This window comes from Montipora capricornis, chromosome 10 (assembly GCF_036669925.1).
Source record: "Montipora capricornis isolate CH-2021 chromosome 10, ASM3666992v2, whole genome shotgun sequence".
NCBI classification, from domain to species: domain Eukaryota; kingdom Metazoa; phylum Cnidaria; class Anthozoa; order Scleractinia; family Acroporidae; genus Montipora; species Montipora capricornis.
Window position 1 is genome coordinate 28,546,938 of NC_090892.1, and position 23,293 is coordinate 28,570,230.

The window sequence follows — 23,293 nt, forward strand, 5'->3', positions numbered from 1 at the left end:
TTTCCACAACCATTGAACATTTTTGGATAGTTGGACCTTTTAACTTTGCTTGCTAATGTAGAAATTTCCCATCGACAGATTGTACTTTGCAAGATCGTTCTTTTCCTTACTTCGTGCTTAGAATTTGTCAAGGGACAGTGTTTCCTTCAAGGTTATAAGGTTTTATCCTTATCATTCAGTAGGCGGTTTCACAACAGCACGTCAAAATGCTTCTGCCTTCCGTTGCACATTTCTTTGGTGTTTTATGTTGGCCCCCGTTAACCATTGCGACATTCTTAAAGTACTACTTAATTTATATAAAGTCTCAGTTCGCGCTCGATAGAATGCAAACGTAACAAAGAACCATTAGTTTGTTTTGAGAAAAAAAACGTGTTTTTACGGGACCATAATTTTGAGTTTCAACGCCCTTGTCACTTCTCGGAAGCTATTGACCCCGTTGCGTTCATACCTAGTTCAAATGATGGTTGGGCAACTCTAGGAATGCACACAAACCAAGGAATAATTTTGCTTTGACATCTTTGCCTTTTTACTGAATAAATATTTGATAGTACGATCCGTTCAGGTAATAGACCGAAACCGGATATCAGCGGCAAATTATTTCTGGTATGGGACAAATTTTAATGAGGTGCGGCCATGTTGCACTACGTCACTTGCTTTCGCGGTAGTGGTTTGGAGTCTCCTATGGTATGTGACATCTCCTAATTTGAGCGCAGGGTCGTTGAAGCATCGCACAGTTAGTCTTTCAAAGTTGGGAAACTGTGGTTTTAGAGCGTTTATTGCTCAGTTGCATTCCAGGAAAGGTGATTAGTTTGTCAGCTGTACGTCATAAACCCAAATGCACGTTTCAGCCACCTAAAGAGCGTAAACATTTGACCGCAGAGGCCTTTGTCATTGAAAATATTTTCAGTTCGCTCAGTGAATCACAGAGGGCGTCGTAAGCGTTCGTGTTGAAATTTATCCTGATATTTCTTATTGCCTCTTGTTTTAGTGTGGATAATCTACTTGGTGCTCAAGGCGGTGAAATGGACCAACAAGCCCTCCTCAAGATCTGAAATTGCGTGGTTGTCATAAATTTGACATGTCCGCTCCGGTAAGGGCTGCAGAGTAGCGACTGTCAACTGCTTTAAGAACATAATACCTCTTAATATACTGAAATAACAATCCAACTTATTTCTTTCATCGAAGAGTTTTGCATGGGTTATTGAGTGGTGGGACGAGAAATTTGCAGTTGGTGCATATCTATCGAGACAGATAAATATATGTCATACTAGCGAGTTATTTTTATGTAAGGTATTTGTAGAGAAGAAAGTCAAAGCAATGAAACAGGTGAGATTCAATACAAGTTATTTGGATGCGTGTTTTTAATTCAAAAGTTTGAAAATGTCTTTGTGGCGTCAATTCGATTTCAATTAAGCAGAACACGAATCCTTATATTAAAGTTCTCTGTACTGATCAGAAGTTTCGTTTTTTGCCGAGAAAGGTACAACATTGGTAATATTGCCTTGTTGTGAAACATTACCCGACTGTGTTTTTTCAGAGCATGGCGAACATGCAGCCTTTGTTTTCTTACCAGTTACTACCATAAAAATTAAAGAGGATTGTGTCATCTTGTTTAATTTGCTGATTTTTTTTTAATCCTTTAAAAAAAAAAAACTTTTCAATGGAAGGACGTAGAACCAATTCCCTTTGGCACTTACAAACAAGATGTCTTTAAGGATCTTGTATATTCACAGATGCCCCAAGGTCAGTGTGAGGAAAAGCCAACAAAAATATAAGGATTTGTATGGGAATCCCTATAAACGACCTGAGATATACATGTAATTTTATGAAAAATCTCTCAATTAAAAATATCCTCATACACTTTGAAATGACAGGGTGACCATTGAGTTTGGCTTGGTATTGAGTCTTTGTTTGCCTTCATTTGTTGTCCCTGGCAAGGTTACCAAACCGAACTCAACGGTCGTTCTGTCGTGTTCAAAGTGTACGAGGATCTTTTCCATCGTTTTATTGTTTCGTTTTGGACACTAACAGCCACCTGACGTCACTGGCAGGGCTTTGATCGCAGGGTTAGTGGCTTGAAATGAATGAAAAACCTTTGCCCTTGAATTCTACAGTGGAATTTTAATCGTGGGATCATTTTAACCAGGAATATTTGTCTCAATTTGGTGGGTTGTTCCACCTTGGTATTTTATTATGACAGTTGACAACCGAGGAACTGATAATGGCTCAATTCGCATCAAATCTGGACCCACACAGGAAGGAAGCGACCCACAATGGCAATAAGGTTAGGCTTTTTGATTGAGAATTTTTTTGGTAAAGTTATCTTCTCAGGTCATTTATTGTGATTCCCATACAAATCTGTATATTTTTGTTGGTCCTTCACACTGAGCTTGGGGCACCTGTGGTATACTGTGGTACATTCAAACATTGAAGTTTGTGAGAGGAAAATGTGGGAAAAATATTGTACAGTGACAAACAAGAAACCTCTCCACCAGAGAATCTCTTGATGTAAACAAGGAGAGGGAAGATCAAAAGACTGTGCTAACTGTAACAATGAGCAGTAGATCAAACAAATTATGAACAATAACTCCTTACAATCAAAGAGAACTGTGAAGAAATCATGGGTACATAAGAGCTGGGTTCATACTAGCAGAGTAACAATACCTAAAGTACACTTGAGGCCTACTTCAGATGTGAACAGATTTAAGTTCAGCTCAAGTAGCGTACTTTGTGGCGATGGTAACGCATTTCCTTCAAAGAAGCTGAAGTACACTCAAGTCAAGTTTGAACCATTCTTACGAGCTTACTTATCTACAGGTGCTATCAAAACACATTACCTAATGGACGTCTATCAAACACTTTTGCCACATAACTTGATGCTTACTAAATGGGAGTTCTGTTGCGATCAGTTGCCTTGAAATAATGTAAACAGCTACGAATGCCTCAGTTTGTGATAATTAAAAACAAGAATTGTTTCCAAACTTTTCAACCTTTCATGAAATCTGGAACAGATCATGAAACATGCTGTATTTAGTTGCATTTTATAGATGCTAAAGAGTTTGAGTAATTGTCGAATAAACATAGAACGTACTTAAGTGAAAAAAGTGGTCGTCATAGTCTCATGAATAGTGCTTTTATATCAACAACTTTTATCTCACTCAGTGTTGACGTGTTTCTCAGTGCATAGCGGTGATTTTCTTTGATCCCTGCATTTGTGTCTTGGTCTGCTCAGTCATCTTTGATTGCAAATTTTATTTTTCGAATATAAGTACAGTCTGTATTGGATAGATGTACCGACTATTCGCAGACCAGTTGTTGCTAGGACATAATCAGTGTATTTTTCTCATTCCTTTCGTACTGCAATTCAGATAAAGGTGCAAAAGAAATCATCCTTGTCAAATTCACACAAAAGACAATAGGACTGATCAGTAAAGTACAGTGTAGGGGCAAACAGCAAAAATAGAGTGTCCATTTTCTGACCACTGACCTACACCATGTCTTTTTGACTGGCTCTCTGTTTAAAATTTGTGGCCAAGAGTACAGACACAAATTCAAAGACAACTGCATGATCGGTCACAATGTTCTTTGGTCTCAAGTGGTGAAAATAAGCGAACAGATAGCGTGACTGTGCGGTAGGTCTTGCATACTTCCCGACTGTTTGTTATGATGTGAAACAAATAATCAACCACGCAAGATTATTGTAAGGTTGTCAAAGAAAAACGAAAGAAAAAAATCCATCAACTCCCTACTTCTCACCCTCAACTCTTGACCCTCGACATGGTAATTGTGAAGAAGAGCTCCCCAAAAAACCTGTCGGCCGACTGTCGGTCAACTGTCGGCCGACAGTTGACCGACAGCTTACCGACAGTCTACCGACAGCTAACCAACAGGTTACCGATCGGTTAAGAAAAAAGAAAAATTGTGGTAAAAACGAGCAGTTAACGTGACATTCCGTAATGGTGATGTATGACTCGACAGACTTCACCTACTTACCGATCAACTGTTATCAGTTGTTATCAGATGCATATAGGATATATCACTTGCGTAATTTACAACACACCAGACAATCTAAGAATCGCATTGGAAGCTAATTTAATCGAAAACTCTGCTAAAAACTCTGAAAACCATAAGCTGCGTATCAATACGTAGTTAGTAGAGGAGACAAACACTTTCCTTCAAATCGCCCTACAATGCAACGCGGCCTCTTATGTCATGTCATGTATGTATGAATGATGTTTACAATGTGGGCAAGTATCGCTAGCCAACGCTAAAACAGTGGACAAAAGCCATATTAGTGGTATAAGTGCTGCTCAAGGTATCGTTATGAACTGCCTTTTAATTAGCTCTTTTCGCGTAGTTTAGAAGCAATAGACAAGTAAATGCTTACGATCATTTTAGTTTGTCCCGCCGACAGGTTACCGACACGTTACCGACAGGTTGCCAACAGGTCACCGACTGTCGGCCGACTGTTGGCCGACAGTCGGCCAACACTTTGGCCTCAAACATAACACAAACTGTCGGCCGACAGTTGGGCAACAGTCGGCCGACTGTTGGCCGACAGTCGGCCGACTGTTGCCCAACTGTCAGCCAACAGTTTTGGGGAGCTCTTCTTCACAATTACCGTCGACAATTACTCAAACGTGATGCAAAAGAACCAGGTGTAAATAATTGCCAACCTGTGTTTTCGGCTCCTTTAAACATGCCTATGAAGTACCAGAGGGTGGCCGCTTAGCTAGGAAAGACTGAATTCTTGTTTGATTCTTATCGTTCTAATTAATACAGACTGTACTAATACAGACTGTTATCAAGACAGACTGTTCTCAATACAAACTGTTCAACTACAAAAAGGTCATACCAAAAACATCTGGATATTTCTCAACTTTGTAAACACAGCTATTGAGAGGTTTATACCCCGCCTTTTACATTTAACCCTTTCACCCCTAAATCAGCCATACTTAAGCATTTTACTCTGTCTGATGCCAGGCGATTTTACTCGTCAATAGGGAAACCTCAGGAGTCAATGGGTTTAATGTCCCATTAACACACATAGCAGACCCCCCATAGCACAGTTACAGCTTTAGTCTTCCACTGAGCAATGGCTCGGTAACACATGCTGACTGCAACGAGAATCAATCCTGTCGGAACGAAGAAAAGTCGAAGAATATTTCAACGTATTATGTGGTGGTATTACTTTGGAAAGTGAAATGTCAGAAATTCAATGTTGATTGTTGCCATATCGATTTGAATTCAACTGAGTGAGTGACAAATTGGTATATCTTGAAAAAAGCAATGTTGGTTGGTGACTTATCGATTAGTTTACATCTGAGTGAGTGACAACTTTGCACATTCTGACCCCTAATGACATTCGTTTATACGCTTCGCGTATCCATGTCTAAAAATGATAGTTAAGTTGGTCAACCCATTGACTCCAGGGAATGAGACTTAAGAAATTTTACTCTTTCTAACACAAGACGATTTTATTTGTCAACTTGGGGTGTCTTGGTGCACCCGAGAAGTGAATGGGTTAATAAAAGCAGGAGTCATGCTGTGGGCCAACTCTTACCAACAAGAAGGGATTCCACAACGTTCTGACACCTTCTTTTATACTTAAGTGGATGAAGACCTTACTTCAACAACAACAACAACAAAAACAAAAACATAGGAGACTTTAGAGTTGGAAGCACACCACGATCTGGCACTATGCAAAACATGCCCCTTCATTTGAAATGGCAACCAATTTTCAGGACCAAAACAATCAGTCAAAGTCACTGACCATTTCACTGGCATCCCCTCAAACCTCTTGCATAACCTGCACCTCCAGTAAAAATATCAACTAAGAGGTAATGGGAAGAAAGCTGACCAACCACTTCTGCAAACATCTTTGTAATGTTGAAAAAAAGGACATTGCACACTATTTCAACCTTTCAAACTGCTCCACCCTTAACATCACAGTTTGTGCATGTGATCTTTGTACCAAAGAAACATGGAAAGTCAATAAGAACCTTGGAGCAAAAAATAATAGTTATTTTTCAACACCACACGCTCAATCCCTATGAAATCAATGAGTTATCTAATAATTGCTGGCGACCACAAGCAGTCGTCCTTCTTTCCTCAGAGCCACACACGACGGGTGAAATTATTATTTTATTCCAATTAGTGGTAAAAATGAGGTGTGTCACACAATCGCGTGCTCTACTAGGTCAAAGAAAAATATGAGACTGCTCGCAGTCTATTCTCAAGCACGCCAATAACTCAAATCGTTGTTTGCTCAACTACGCTCAGCATTTCTCTAAAGGTAACTCTTTTGCTGAAAAGGGGCCAGAAATTTCAGAAGAACAGATCTGAAGTTTAAATTCAAAAATGAACTGACATGTTTAGAAATTATCCTTTTGCTTATAAAATAGTAACACCTGCCACACAGGCTAAAGATATGCACACCTTTCTTCGCTCTTTTAATACTTTCACACACATTATTTTCAGGTACCCTCTTGCTTCAAAAACTTGCATCTGTTTAAAAAAAATACCGGTCACTGCTCCCAGTTTCCACGCCAGCACTCTCTTTCACACTGAAACTCCTAGTCTTAAGGTTACTGTCAACCTTCATGGGTGTCTTTCGGAAAATTGCTAGTGCTGGCATTGTTGTTTAACTAATAACCCTTGCATTAACATATTCTAATTGGTTCTTGAGAAAATCCATTGTAAAGGTGGCCAATAACAACAACAAGCTTTATTACCAAAATAAAAGTTGAAGATTACAATAATTTGTAATATATTAATACAAACCAAGGTAATGTTTACTCAGAATAACTAAGAAGCTAATCGAGCTGAGTAAAACTAAGTAGTGTTTAATATAGGAGGTAGGTTGGCACTAGAGCTTGAGTAAGTAAATTAATTAGTCAATAAAAAGAAAAGAAAGAGAAAACAGATAAATGAATAAATAAATAAAAATAAATAAATAAATAAATTCCAGTTGAAAACTCATGAGCATGCATGCATGCATGCCACACACTTGGACGCCACAGGAAACCTGTTCAGAATTTTGAAAAAGCCTCGCATAGTTTGTTAGCTTATTATCTCCTGAGTGATATATAGTGCAGTTTGTTTGGATGTCCTTGTTAACGCAAGGTTTATCAATTTAGCAGAGCAGACAAGGTTAATTTTCAAGGACTGACCCCTGAGGTATACCACACAAGATTTCCTTATAAGAGGATGAAATGCCATTGAATTCAACATACTGTAACCTGTTTCAAAGATAGCTCTTGACCCATTCAAGGGCCAGTCCACGGATCCCATTATGCTCAAGAGGAAGAGGTGGTTTTTTCATAAACTGTCGCGTGGATTTCTATTTGGACAAAAAATGGAGCTGATATTTTGAAAAGTGTATCAAAGGAGGGCCTTATGATATCATAATTATTTGGAGAAATAACTTTTTGTGGTAGTGCAGTGTAAGTGCGCTGTAAGTGCACTACACACTATGTCACTGGGTTGTATGACTGTAAGAGTATAAGAGGGTAAGAGTGTAAGTCTGTGGTGGTAAATAGGCCTGCAGTACGTGCATAAATCACAAAACTAAAGGGTTTGTTGGAAGTGTACTTCAATTTCAACAAATGAGCCCCAAAATCGGCAAGAATTTGATGCTGATGAATACATGTAAGAAAGCAGCTTCTATTTTCAAATTGATGGAATTACCTGGTGATGAATAACCTTGTGTAGGAGAGTGAATTTTTGACTTTGCAGAATCAATGGTCAACCTCAAGAGTTGGACGATTGTGATCTTTGTGTTAAATTCACACATTTCTAGTTGAACTTTGTAGCACTTAAAAGAAAAAAAAACAAACTAACAGAAACCCGGGTCCTTGCTGTCATTTTGTCACAGATGTATCCTTTGTTACTAACGTGCAAGGCAAAATGATCACAGGAGGGCCCTGAAATTGATGTCAGTTTCGATTTTGCGATTTTACTTGTGCAGCCAAAAGTACAATAGAAAAATTGAATGTAGCAAAAATCTCCTAAAATGTTTTTCACTGATGATAACTTTTTTACATTTGCGGCACAAAATTTATGATGTTTTCATGTCACAACTTTTGTCGCTGATGACAGATTTTTATATTCTCGATCAACACTTCTTAAAAGCTTCCTTCTGCTCTTCTTAAAAACTGTATATCAATATTTATATACATGTACTTCTGCATCAACATTTGTTTACAAAAAGCAGGCTAACAAAATCTGTACCCTGCTTAGTTCGCTTTTTTTGAGTGTTAAAATAGAATTTTCGGTCCTATGTTCCTTAAGGACGTTCGCGCGAAAATTTTTCAACATTGATTTTTTTTCTGAAACTTTTACCACTGTAAGATGATGAGTTAGTTATGTCAGAAATGTAAAAAAAATGGGGGGTCACCGACTTCGTTTTGGAGAGAACATGCCCGGAAAAACACCCAAAATGTGACAAAATCGGGCTTCCTTAGCGAATAAGGCCAGTGTCTGTAAACCCAAATATATTGCAATTAAATCTTTGAAGTGAAATCTTCTCTGCCAAATATTGTTTAAGTGGACTTATTAAGTGAATTTAGTCAACTGGTGAGGTTCCTTAAAGATCAAGTTCGCATTTAGCGACCACAGTTTCACGCGCCTTGCAGCCGCAAGATGGCAGGATTTGATGTCCCGTGAGCAGAAATGTTGAAATTTTTTTAACTTCCCACATTGATTTTTTGTTCATTTTTGGACAACGTGGAGATAATTGTAAATAAAATCCGTTTCTGGAAAGAAAAATAGGGGTCACCGAACGTCCAAGACCGTTAAATCCAGGCAAAGCTATAGCAATGGCCTTTTGCCCTATCATTTCTCATTTTATTACTTAGCGCGCGCGCTCGTGTATGACGTGGCGTGTGCATTTGCGTGCGCAGTAAGGATGCGCAGAAACAATTGGCGCGAACGTCCTTAAATCGTTGTATATTTTGAGGTCTCCCATCCAGATACTAACCCCACTGGACAAAGGTTAACTTTAGTGAACGTATGTCATGAAAAGCTGTCAGACGTTCAGAGTACATGCTAAACATGCTCTAAAAACCACCTGCCATCTACCATGGCACTATAATGATTTACGATACGAAAACAATATTGTTTACTATTAGAGCTACATATTATGCAAATGGTTCTCCCGGAAAATAAAACCCAGCTTAGTTGACAGTTATGGGAAAAAAACTGTGTCAAGTTACTGCACTACTACATGTATGCAATGCATGCCTAATTTGTTTTAAGGACGTTTGTGTGAAAAATTTTTAACATTGATTTTTTTCTGAAACTTTTACCATTGTAAGATGATGAGTTAGTTATATCAGAAATGTAAAAAAAATTGGGGGTCACCGACTTCGTTTTGAAGAGAACATGCCCGGAAAACACCGAAAATGTGACAAAATCGGGCTTCGTTAGCGAATAAGGCCAGTGTCTGTAAACCCAAATAAAATTATATTGCAATCAAATCTTTGAAGTGAAATCTTCTCTGCCAAATATTATTTAAGTGGACTTATTAAGTGAATTTAGTCAACTGGTGAGGTTCCTTAAAGATCAAGTTCGCATTTAGCGACCACAGTTTCACGCGCCTTGCAGCCGCAAGATGGCAGGATTTCATGTCCCGTGAGCAGAAATCTTGAAATTTTTTTAAATTCCCACATTGATTTTTTGTTCACTTTTGGACAATGTGGAGAGAAATGTAAATAAAATCCGTTTCTGGAAAGAAAAATAGGGGTCACCGAACGTCCAAGACCGTTAAATCCAGGCAAAGCTATAGCAATGGCCTTTTGCCCTACATGTATCATTTCTCATTTTATTACTTAGCGCACGCGCTCGTGTATGACGTGGTGTGTGCATTTGCGTGCGCAGTAAGGATGCGCAGAAACAATTGACGCGAACGTCCTTAATCCATGCTAAAGATTTTGTGTTAGACTTTTCGCATACTTTTGCATTAAAAATTTGTGAGTTTTGAGGCATTTTCTGTTTTGGTCACATGGTTTACCAAATGTGGTTGTGAGTCAAACCAGACAAAGAAAATAATGTTAATTTTACAATGACTGCAAAATCATCGCGCACTCATTGGGTAATTTTTACTGTCAATAAGCGGACAGACACATAAATTAATAATTTATGCGATATTGACGCGATACTGCTCACGTCAGATTGAATAAAATTGAAGTTTCTCGCATTTTAGTCTTGCGAATCCACTCGACTTTGCCTTGTGGATCCACAGCTACTTTGACAATGTTACAGTGTATGACGAATTTCATGATCAATAACAGGACAGACGCATGAGAAACACTTGGCAAAAAAAGTTAACTGTAGAGCTAAATGGACTTACTTATTATTTGAAGGGGTCCATAGCAACAGTTCAAGGCAGTGAAGAGCCACCCCTCTTAATCAGTATTAAAAGTTGTAAAATTTAATTTGTTTCAGGCTGTTCTTGCTAAAGCTCTGTTTGATAACTTTGCTGATGCTCCTGATGAATTAAGCTTCAGAAAGGGTGATGTGATCACTGTCCTTGAGCAAGATGTGGATGGGCTTATTGGTTGGTGGCTGTGTTCATTGCACGGCAGGCAAGGAATTGCCCCTGGTAATCGTTTGCAGCAGATAAAAAGAAGATCTGATGGACAGAGCTCTCCTGAAGCACTATCACAATCCACTGATGTGTTTACCTTTGAGGATATTGACTATGATGTTCCCAAACCACAGAAAGTTGGTGGAGATTATGCTGTGCCAAAAGGAGTAATGAGTCCTGATTATGATGTACCCAATGCAAGCAAACCAGATGGCACTGAATATCTTGGGGAAGTTTATGATCTTCTTCCTGATAATTCTTTACTGAAAGGTGAAATCAATGCACAGCAAGTTGGAGTTGACAATGTTGCAGGTAACTGTAACCAAGCTGCTGAAGTGTATGATATCCCTGCTGCACTTGTTGAGCCCAACTCTTTTGATGACATTTATGACATTCCTTCAAAGGATCAAAGTGATGTGGATTGTAGTGTTGGTAATCAAACTTTAGAGATGGGTGCTTCTTGTATGCCTCCTGCTTCTTCTCACGGCCCTTTAGGGGTCAAAATAGAAAGTGACAATCAGCCTTCATGGGCTACTAATCAACCTGATATCTATTCAGAAATATATGATATCCCTCCTGCATCAGGTGATGAGGAAATAAAAAGAGAGAACCTTGAAACAACCCAAAATTTGAACTCAACTGTGGCATCAGACATACCACAAGAAAAGAGAACCAGTACTGAGTTTAATAAAACAAGAAAACACATGAACGGGTTTGCCGCTGCATGTCATGATAGCAAACGTCAGTCATCAAGTAGTACAGACAGTGCACAAGGGAATTCGGATGATGATGACTATGTAGACTATCAAGACATCTATGGTGATGGAAAGCAGAGAGACGTCAATGTGTATGATGTGCCTGTTAGGGTAGGTATCTCCATGTATGAACTCCATATGGGTTGACAAACTTGGTAGAAGTTTACCCACTCATTCTTCACTTTAAGATGATTAATTACAGTATGTTGCCCAGTATCCGGCGACCACTTTAGTTTAAAAGTAGCCTGCGTAGCAAGTGTTCCTGTTGCACAGAAGAGCTCCAAAATGATTTTCCGGAAACTGGCCACGCAAAAGTTGGGGCAAGAGACTAAGGGAATGCTTGCGAGAATACCCCCTATTTTTGAAAAACGCCCACCTTTTAATGGTTGACTTGACATACGCTGATTGACTTCTTATTAACAAATTAGCCAATAACAGATAACCATGTTAACACAAGTTGACTTCCGTCAAAACAAACCGAGGCACCGAGGTATCGAAACACCCAAGCGATCAATGCAGAATTTGCTAGTGTGATTTTAAAAATAAATTTGTAATGGCAGCTTCTCAGCCGGGTACGACTGGTTATGTTTCTTCTGAGAATTTGTTTAAACCATCGAAAACAAAAGAAACTTACTGACAAATTCTAGCTGATATTTGCAGAGCAGTTGGAAAGAAGCTGTCAAAAAAAAAAACAATTTTCAGAACGTGTAAGCAACCTGTGCGCTCGTAAACTACGAAATTTAGGAACATAACTCATACAGAGTTCGATAGGTAGTAAGACCGTTAAATGCAAAACTCCACAAAAGCTGACCATGAAACCATTTATTAATAAGAGGTTTTAGTTTAAAACTAGCGACGATTTCAGTGCGACTTGCTGGATATTTCTCGGTGAAGAGTGGTTGACAAAATGAATCGTACTAAATTTCCTGGAAATTACAGGAAAACTTCCTCGCTAGTTTGATATTCCACAGTACGTTTTTGGTCAAATCGTCACGAAATCGTAGATGAATTGGCAAGTAAAAGTGCTTTAAAAAATTGCATGACTGTGCAAAGGGGCCACTTTCTTCTCACAATAAGAGAAGATTTAACAGGAGAACTACGTAATTGTCTTCATCTTGTCTCAATCCATGACATAGGACTCAAGCTTACATTAGGCAAGGTAAACAGAGAATTTGACGAATACAGTTTATTTCCTTGATCCTGAAACATATGGATTCTGATAGTTCGCAGGCATTTTATTAAATTATTCATCCTGCGTAAAGATAAAGTATCTTTTGCAAGGGTAACGAAAAGCTTACCTCAGTCCAGTCCAAACTTTTTGTCAAGAATAAGCGCTGCCAAAGTTTTGTTAAATAACAAATCTTTTGCTTTTAGTGAATTATGGAAACGCTTAATTGTCCACATGGCTTCAGCTGAGGTGTAAATAATACTGAATTTTTCTTGATGGATATTGTTCGAGCAGTCCAGATTGTCATTTCAATCACAGGCTGTCATTCCCATAGAATTTACCTCAACCACTTACTTGATCACATATGATGCTTTGAAATGGAGAAATCACGATGATACTCGAGAAGCCTGTTCTTAGTTTTTTTTTAATTTCAAACTCCGCACATCATGACAAACATCTGAAATATTAAGCTTAAATTAATTGGCAAATGGCCATTACATCTATACAGTTAAAGAGATGGCGCATTGACAGTTCTTGTTTCCTTTTCAATGTAAAACCGAGAACTGATTCGCTCAACTTCAACACACGATAATTCAAAACCTTTCACATCTTCCACCATTGTCTTTGTCACACTAGAACTAACAAGAAACATTTTGGTCGAAAATTTGTCACCCGGCAATCGTTGTAACTGTGCCGCACCAATCAGAAGCCGCCATTCGTGGGCGAACGGGTTTTTCAAAAATAGGGGGTCTTCTTGCAAGCGTTCTCTCAGTCTTTTGCGCCAACTTTCGCGTGGCCAGTTTCCGGAAAATTGTTTCGGATCTCCTCTGTTGAACAGGAACGCTTGCTATGCAGGCTAGTTTAAAAGTGCTATAACTGTTTTCCTTAGCTGCAAGAGGTGTGAAATTTTGTATGTTTCTCTGACATTTGATGCATTAATCACGGTAACGTGAATTAAATCAGAAAGTATTTCTCAACTTTTCTGGAAGTGATTACAACATTGGCATTAGAAATTGCAATTTCAAAATATAAATCGATTTATGAACCGAGCATCATGGAAAACTGACAATTCCACACTAACCTCTGCTTCCGGTTGTTATGCAAAGTGCAGTGTAAAAACAACACAGGGAAAATAATTCAGCTGGGTAAAGTTTCAATATTATTACACTACACACAGATCAATTATAATAAAGGTAATGATATGAAATTAATCCAGACTGCAGCTTACAGTATATAATAATTTTTGCACAGTAAACAAAAAAATTGGTCGTATACTGGGCAAGCTCAGTGAAAAATTTGATTATTCTGGTCTCTGTTATTCTAGGAACAGTACATTTCAGGAAGAATTGAAGTTCTAACAACTTGAAGTTCTAACAACTTGAATTCCTTGAGAATACTCAAGTTGACAATATGAAGAGGTTCCTTCAAAAACATCATGATGTACAGACCATTTCTTCAACAGCGATAGTTTTACTGCACAGAGAAAAGCGTAGATATTAGTCTTGAAAATTTCACTCACCTGAAGAGAACGGCACCCTCTGCAAATGACCTTAAAGATTAAAGCGCACTCCAAACTTGCATCTCAAAGCTTAAATGTTTGGTTTTCTTTCGGTGAGCTTCATTTTCTGTGAACTAATAAGGACATTGCAAAAATTGAAATAATTTCTTAACTGGTTGGATACTGGTAGCGGTTGGATACTGAGCAACATACTGTGTTATTGTATTATTAACTGCACAGTGCAGTGCAGAATAAACATCTGAAAAATGTGTGTCACATGTCTGCAAAAATTGCATGTTACACATCTGCAGTTTTGAAGTACAGGTTTTCCTTTTTCTGAGAATGTTTCAATCTACGAATGTGCAAAGGAAAAGTATATCTTTTCTTGAAATGTTCCAGTGTGTTGGTAGTACATGTAGGATATCAAAATACATGTATTCATTTTGACAAGGTGGTGATTTGCTTTTTTGACAAACACTAAACCACAAAGCAAAACAATGAAAATGAATTGCCTGCAAAAATGTGAATAGTGAATATGGTAAATCGGTTTTTGCATTAGTTCACGTGTAAACTTTTAGTTTAAAGTTATGTTGAGACATAATGGCCTAATTTCTAGTCATGAACATGACTAAAAACTGCAAAGAACTGATTGAGATTTTACATGTACAGTGCTTTCAGTAAGTTTTGAAGTATGTGGCTGGGAAAGTAAAGTAGATGGCTGTGGAATCGAGCGCGAGAATATGTTTCAATATGTAGACAATTTTTTTTCTTGAGAAGAAAACTCCATAATTTGGAGTTTAGTAAAGCAAGTAAAGCGATTTTATTTTCATGACAGAGTACAGTAGAAAACCGCTACACAGCAAACGTTTCATATGGTTGTGCAAAGTAGGCAGCGGTAGTCAGCAGGATGGACTAAAGTACCCAGCGGTCTATCACCACCCGTAGCCACCTTCTATTGAAACCCCTGGATGTATGACACATTGGTTGGTTCGGTTTCATTACCTTTGCCCCAAAATTGAACATTATGACAGTAGCAATCCCAGCCTTTAATAATATAAGTGGCATGATAATTATATTATTTTGTGAAGTTATTCTAATGCTGATGAAATGATACATGAAATGGATCATATATGAACTGCGGATATGACATCAAGTGAAGCTATGATCGTTGCAGTTATGAACGCAATTTTTGCTATTGCGTAGAGAAGCCTGAAAAATTCTGGACTTCAACGGGGTTTGAACCCGTGACCTCACGATACTGGTGCGACGCTCTAACCATTTGAGTTATGAAGCCACTGGCGTTAGGAGCTGATCATTTGTGGGTTCTAATGTTCCCATGAGAAATGAATCAATGATGAAATTATTATATGAAATGGATCTTATAATAACTGGGGATATCAAATCAAGTGAAGCTATGATCGTGGCAGTTACGGGTTCAAACCCCGTTGAAGTCCTGAAATTTTCAGGCTTCTCTATGCAGTTGCAAAAATTGCATTCATAACTGCGATGATCATAGCTTCACTTGATTTCATATCCGCAGTTCATATATTATGATCCATTTCATATCATTTCATCATTGATTCATTCCTCACGGAAACATTAGAACCCACAAATGATCAGTTCCCAATGTCAGTGGCTTCATAGCTCGGTTAGAGCGTCGCACCGGTATCGCGAGGTCACAGGTTCACACCCCGTTGAAGTCCTGAATTTTTCAGGCTTCTCTACGCAATTGCAAAAGTTCCGTTCATAACTGTGACGATCATAGCCTCACTTGATTTTATTCTAATGCTATTGTCTCTTTTATTCCTCAGCCTATTTCACTTGATCATGGGCAAAATTTTGATGGGGTCTCTACCTCAAAACGCACCCAAGTGAGCATTTTGCAGCGTATTAACATGTCAGCTGTTAAAGAACTAAAGTTGGACCCAACAGGAGCTCTTCAACGCTTAATGAAGCTAGAACAGGCAGTGAATGTGACAGTAAATAAACTCTTGAGCTTTGTGACAACATCTTGGAGGAATCCTGAAGTTCTCAAACCGCAAATAGCCGACATAAGAGATATTGCTGGCAAGGCCAAAGTAGCCTTGAGGCTGTTAACAGAATTTGGCTTAAGCTCACTGGTCAATGCAAGAAATCTACCAAGCCAGGAGCTCAGTGGAATGCTAAGTAGGGCAATAGAACCATTGCTTGAGACATACTATTCAGTAAAACTGGCTCTTCAAAGACTTGATGAGAAGGAATGGAAGGTGCCTTTGGAAAAAAGCAACCATGATGATCTTGATCTCATTATGGTACACATCCGGCCTGTGCCTGAAAACACACACAAATTAGCCACAGTTGTTCGTTCTGCAGCAGGAACATTGTACCCAGCCTTAAGAAAATCGGAATCATCGTCTAAAGAAGTCATGTCCAAAACTTGTAAAACAAGTGAGAATGGCACTCAGGTGTGTGGGCCTTCAGATGAGGAATCAGGAAAAATGATCAAGGCAGCAGTGAAAGATGCTGTTGATGCAAACTTTAAATCCAGATCAAATGGAAGCAAGTGGAGTCCCTCGACTGTGCGTCGTGTTTGTGGAATGGACTCCCCCAAAAGGAATAGCTCAAGCCGGAGTAGTGAGTTTGATGACACAACAATACCTAACCTTCCTTCGCGGAAAGACAAGCCAAAGAGTCCCACCTCAAGGGAAGAGTCCAGATCACCACCAGCTCCTCCTGAGAGGAGAGATAGCAATGAAAAGTGCAACCATTTAAGGCAGAAAAGCCTGGACAAGTTTCCTGTTGAAACAATGGGGCCTCCTCCTAAACCAAAGCTGGACAGAAAAAACACTTCAAGAAAAAGTTACAAGACTCCTTTGTTCTCTGACTACAGCCATGAGAAAGGAGAGACTATAAGGAGGGAGCACAAAAGATCTGAATCAGACACTCCAACATCTCGTCGGAAATGTAATTCAGATCCAACACAGTTACATGATCATGAGGAAAAGGGGGAAGAAGAGCAGAAACTGATCCAGTCACAAGGGAAACAGAAAAAAGTATCATTAACAAAGCAAAGTTCTGTGCACGTCTCTGATTCAGATTTACCACAGAGCTTCAGACAGTCAAAGGACGTGAAGTCATCTGGTCTCACTCGCATCACTTTGGTTGACAAAGAACTTCAACATCGTCCTCTTTCAAACTTTATTAAAGCTGATGGTACCTCAAATGGAGTAATGGTGTCTTTAAATGATCGTGAACTTCTAGAGTTCTACAAATATGAAATTGATGCCCAGTTGTTTGTGCTAAGTGAGGCCATCAAAGGTTTCTTTGCTGTTATTGACAAAAGTGAAAGTCCAAAGGTCTTTGTCTCCAATAGCAAGTTTATTGTGTTGAGTGCACACAAGTTTGTATACATTGGTGATACTTTGAGTAAGAGAATTAAACATTGTGATCTAAGATGTCAAGTTACAGCTGTGACCTCCAAACTGTCGAACTGTATCAAGAGTTTAGTGAGTGCAACAAAGTCTGCAGCATTGCAGTATCCATCATCCAGTGCCTTGCGAGAGATGAGTGATGCAGCAGTTTTAGTTAACAATGTTGCTGTTGAACTGTACCAAATTGTAAAGAAAACCACAAAGGCATAAGAAAACTTAGAGGAAGCGAGATGTGTTGGTACTGTGGATCCTTTCTAGGTGGTCAGGTTAATGACTTTTCCATTAAAACATGTTTTGGCCAAGCAAAAGTGGTTTTGTAAATTCTAGGTTGCTCAAAGTCACACACACTTTTTATTGTAGTTTTGGTAACATTATTTTCTTATTGCTGTTGTGGTGTCATGACAAGGGCCTTATCAAGAATGGACAAAATGATAAAACAAGGGCATGAATTTAATAATAATATTGTATGACTGAAATATCTCAGGCAGGAATTTGAGGACCTAACTTCCAATAATGGAAAATTATTATGGCAACACAAAAACATCCTTTGTGTTTTGCATGTCTTGTCAAGTCAGCAGTGCACGGAATTGTAAATCTTAAGATTCTATGACAGCGACGTCAACAAGAACACCATCTAACAATAGCTTTTAACGAGCAAAGCAATCGCTCTGCATGTGCAGTGTGAAAATTGTACATTTCGTTTAGTTCTCCGCAAAACTACAATTATGGGAAATGACTAAATCTCAAGCTCTGAGGACAACATGAGCACATGGCAACAAACACCATTCCTCCCACTTCAGTTCCTGAATAATTCTGGTAGTTTATAGAAGTTCTACGAACTGGACTAATGATAAAAAAGTTGTAGATCTTAAGGTGCCTAATGTCTTATTTTTACATTGAGACATTGGTACTGGTATTTTATAATAACTCTAAAAACTTGATCCAGAGATTGTTACATAAAATGCACCCTACATAACTTGGTTTGTAATTTAAGGGCATAAATTTTTAGGATTCAGTGTAATAGTGGGTACCATAGTGTTCTACAAATTTGGTTGGATCAAAATAATGATAATTTAGGAAATAACACAGGAAATCTCATGGCCAACATATTTACAAAAGGGAGCAGCTGATGTACTGTTTTGAGAGCGAGGGGTATGTTTTCTCTAATAATAATAATACTGTCATTAAATTTTTGAGGATGTTTGTAATAAAAGTGTCCTACTTTTCTAGGTTTTATTGCAAAATGTTGTACAATTTTGGCTAAATAATCTACACTTAAATTAATTAATGCATGACCTACCCCAAGTTACTAATACTTTCGAAAATGTGCACAAAAAGATGGAAAAGGTTATTTTTCTTAGTATTTTAATCCTCTTGTAACCAGATTGTTTTTTTGTTCCCACTCTGCATTAATTTTATAACTTTAGTGTATCTTTTCAAAATTTGCAAAAGGCATTTCAGGCATTTTTGCACAGATTTTTTTAAGTACATGTGATTTTATATAGGCCGACAATATGGAAAGGGAGACAGACGTGGTAAGAAAATGTGTTCTTACCATAAGATTTTTCACATAATTCTGTTTTTGTGATTCAGCTTGTAATGCCAGATTGGCTGCAGAAATGATTCAGGAGTGGTTAAGTGAACAGGGGCAATATCATGGCATCCCTTTGTACTTCTTAGTACAAGTTTTTCAGTGACCAGTAGTCTCAGTATAGGACTTTTTGTTGCCGCTTTCCTTGACTTAAGTGTAGTGTATGTTACGTGATAAGGAAGCACTCTTTTTTCTCTTTCCATGGTGGGATTCTAATAATTACTAATTTATTATTAGTACTGTTAGTCTCTAAGTATTCCAAGTTGCTGCTGAAAAGAGCAGTTCCAAGAGCAAGAGAAATTTAAACCAAGTATTGAACAATGTTGATCAAAGTTACTGTTATTATTATTTGTTTTAATATAATTTTATATAATTTGCAATGATACATAACTATTTTCAACATTGTAAGTTTGTTGATTATTTCACTGTCAAAAAATATCAATTAAAAATCTTTACCTTGAGAGGTCAGACATGGTTGAGTATATTAATTTTCTTTTCCCTTTTCATTGTTTTTGCAACATAATCTTGTACCCAGATCTCTTGTAGACAAAGACAAAGGCAAGGTCTCACAGAATTCTGATTGGACAACTAACCCTCTGTGACTTGGTCTACAAGAGATCTGAGTTCAACTGAAAATGTGGCAATCTGCCCAACTTGCAGACCCTGATAAGAACTTTCAATGATTTACATTTGACATACATAGTATTTATGAGTAGCAGTTGGTAAACTAGATGGGTTAGGACAATAATAAAAAATACTGGTAAATTTTTCAAAATCTATTAGTTTGCATGGTGATAGTTTATTGGGTTTGCTTCCAAGTCTAACATGTTAAGTACTAACTTGATATCCAGATCCATTTGTGGTGGATGCACTGTGATTTTGTTTAAGCATGTCAGCACCAAAATGTTCAAAAAAATTCATCAGTTCATTTATTGCCATTGTTTTGATACTCAAGTTCTAAATAATTACAACTTTCAAATGCATTTTCCCTGGTTATTTCCTGAAGTTGGAGTTGTCTGTGTTGTTTGCTTGGGATGTAGTACCCTGGCATAGGGATGTAAGGCCCAAAAACTCTTCCCTTTCCCATCCCTCACATGTGGTGGGACAAATAAATGCTAATAATAGCATCATACATGTATAAAATGTTGTAATATTATTATCTTATTGAGATTCTCATTTTAGAATAAAACATTTTCAGTGAAGTAGGATAAACAGTCCCTAGAGGACTGCTGTTGTTAAGGGACATTTCAACATTATGTGCAAAAGTCATCTTTACAGTTGAGTGGCCCTTACAGTATTTCGTCAGTTCATGCATCATACGAGCACTCGTTGAAGCGTTGGACATCAACAACAGTACTTCTCTGGTTGAACTGACCTGTACAGTTCAACTTTATCAAGACACATACTGGTAGTACATTTCCTTCTTGATTCAAACAATTTACAAAGTATATAAATAAAATAAATAGAAAAATGACTATTAAGTGGTTACTACAGGTGTCATATTTACAACCTTGATAATACATTTTTTTCCTTGAGTGATTCAAAACAACTTCTGGTGTTCCAAAACATCCCAAGCGAATGAAATGCTAGTCTTCAAGTAAGAGGGTAGCATGCAAAGAGTGAGAATTGGAGCAACATTTTCCCCATAAATACAAGTTGGATTACAAATCCACTGCAATTTGTTGAGAATGAAGCAGCTCTTTCTTGCTTGTTTGAAGGACAGATGGCTAAGGAACTGTTTTGTTGATCTGGCTGAATCCTTAACTTAGAGATTTCCTTGACTTCATATCTTTAATTCGTGATGATCTCCTCAGTGGAGTTGGTGCAACCTTTTCTTTTGTTTTATTGCTACTTCCATTGCTGCCTCCATAGAATAATTCCCGAATGAATGAAAATCTAATTAGGAACATCTTCCAAATGACAAACCAACCTAAAAAATAACAGAAAGGCAATGGGTTTTTTTTTTGTTCATTTATTATTTATTCCAAAGAAGTTTTACATAGTCAACTGCCATAGCCAGGGGCTTATATTGCAAAGATCATACAGGAGATCAGAGATCAGGTGAACTGCCAGATAGTGATATTTCTTTTGGTGTCAACCATTGTTATTGATGTGCCCACCAGAAATTTATTAGCTGTTATAATAATGACTTTTTATGACTGGTGGTTGGCAAATTTAACTATGAAGAGATTTGAATCCTCAAGATCCTGCTGTCTTTATCAAAAAGTATTGGTAACTGTTATTCAAAGTAATCTTGTTGCTCAAAATCAGTCCAATATGACATCCCTTTTGACGGCTTAAAGCAAATTACTCCACTGGCACTGTCAACCAAAGCATGATTAATCAGCATGTTTGGATACTTTTCTCATCCTTCCTTTAGTAACAAAAATCTGATAACTGCTCTAATGACTGTCAACTAAGTACTTTTTTCGCTGTCTTATCTGGAGAACTTTTGAGTGTCCTCTATGTTTTGTGACCTTGATCTGGTCCCAAGCCCCGTTCGGAAATTGTCTTTCTTTCTAATTATTATACTCATTTTGTGAAGGATGATGATGTATGACCTGTTCAAGGCCTTGAATCTGGTGTACCCCAGGCTGCTGTTATAAACTTCCCCTCTTGGTGAGATTGTTTGATGGCATCAGATCACTTTTAAGGCTAACGATACACAGTATTGTGTATTATTTATAATATTACAAGTCATTATGTATAACCTTAATGACATCATCTATTTCTGAAACCAAACTTGTTGCAAGAGACATTGACATAGAGATACAGTAACTTTCAAACAAGTTGAAGTGAAATAAAGATAAATCTTAGTTGTAGCATTAAGCTTATCTCACTCCGTCAACCCGAGCAATCAATGTTCTCTGTTATCAGTGCCTTAGTTTGAACTCTCATGTGAAAGCAGGCCAACTCTGATTTAATCTTAAGCTTACGGTAAACGTGCCTTTTCTTTCTGTTCCTGAATTCTGCAACAAATTGCCTGTGGACATAAAATCTGGAAGCTCCACTAAAATTTCAAAGCTTAAATCACTTTATTTCATTCTACCATGTAACACTCAATAAAATGTAATTGCTTTAAGTTTTCCTGGCAGTATTAAACTACATTTTATACATTCATTGGGTCTTATTCATTGTAATCAGCGCCTTTTGATTTTGTAGAGAAGGAGAAAAGGTAAGCTTATTATACATTTACAGCTTAAATAGGTGCACACAATCAGATCGAACTTACCGAACAAAATAACAGAAATAACAGCTGCAATAGCACCTAAGACGGCTAGAACTGCTGGTAAAACCTGACTGGACATATTTCGAGGTTTAACAGATCCTTTGATCTGTGATCAGTGGAATTAAGGTATCTAGGGGGTGAAGGGACGCCAACTGAGGACGCTTTATTATTCCATATATGGTATCTTAATAATCCAGTCAGAAGGAGGAAGGTCTTCCACTGACGGAGGGATGAAGTTTCGCTTTTGTGGCGAGTTGGATTGCCCCGACTGGGTACTTGCAGAAATAAGTACACTATCCAAAATAACTTCTGTAAAGATGAGGCTTCTTTGCAGTCAAGTAATCAAAGATTTGTTGGGAGAAAATATCGATTACGCCAAAGTAGAGAAGATCACTTCGGACGCCAAATACGATCTGTCTGACGTAAAAGCTTCAATTGCAGCACTATCTTTTATACTTTCCAGTGCTGCTAAGTACAGAGTCGATGGTGATTCACTGTCTAATGAGCTTCAGCAGCTTGGCTTACCAAAAGAACACTCCGTGGCTCTCTGCAAAACTTATGCTGATAATTTAATCAAACTGGAAGAAGCCTTTTTACAAAGAAGCTTGAAGCTAAATCGGCTGTCAGAGCTCCAGTGGCGTGTAGATTACGTATTAGGATCCAGCGAGCTCCATGAAATTAAAGAACCAGAAGTGCAGCTTAGGTTTAATGAAATGGATGGCAGCGGTGCAATTCGACCAGTGTCTTTTTCAGTGACAGCTCGCAAGTTTAGCGTACTGCTTAGTGAACTAAAGCAAGCACAGCGCTTGATGGAAGGACTGTGATCATCGTTGGTGTGAATTACAGAAGGAAAGACATTTTGTGCAATTTAGGAGGTTCAGTGGCTCTTGAATCATAATAAATAAGTCGCTAATGGAACGACTTCCTGCCTAAATGGCTTTTCATGACTCGTGCACTAGTCAAGGGAAACCCCCATCCCTTGTTCCCGGGAAAGGGACGAAGTGTCAATTTCCCCTCCCCTGGCAGAAATTGGAATGAAAGTCCCCAACTTCAA

The 23,293-nt window shown here is 38.1% G+C and overlaps 2 protein-coding genes across 3 annotated transcripts in view; both read left to right on the forward strand.

Annotated features, from left to right (window-relative positions):
• The first annotated feature begins 633 nt into the window (after positions 1-633).
• LOC138022269 (enhancer of filamentation 1-like) lies at positions 634-19,483 on the forward strand. Of its 2 annotated transcripts, none has more exons than XM_068869365.1 (4): positions 634-684; positions 989-1,090; positions 10,447-11,454; positions 15,821-19,483. In XM_068869365.1, the coding sequence occupies exons 2-4, from the start codon at positions 1,079-1,081 to the stop codon at positions 17,627-17,629; spliced, it is 2,829 nt and encodes a 942-aa protein (XP_068725466.1). In that variant the 5' UTR covers positions 634-684; positions 989-1,078; the 3' UTR covers positions 17,630-19,483. The 2 variants fall into 2 exon arrangements, with proteins under 2 accessions (XP_068725466.1, XP_068725465.1); XM_068869364.1 differs by having other exon boundaries at positions 649-800.
• Positions 19,484-22,418: 2,935 nt separating this feature from the next.
• Positions 22,419-23,293, forward strand: part of LOC138022276 (COMM domain-containing protein 4-like) — a 1,684-nt gene continuing 809 nt past the window's right edge. The window contains exon 1 of the mRNA XM_068869376.1: positions 22,419-23,293. This exon is cut by the window's right edge and continues 809 nt beyond it. Within this exon, the coding sequence (XP_068725477.1) occupies positions 22,470-23,063 (594 nt within the window). The 5' untranslated portion in view covers positions 22,419-22,469 and the 3' untranslated portion in view covers positions 23,064-23,293.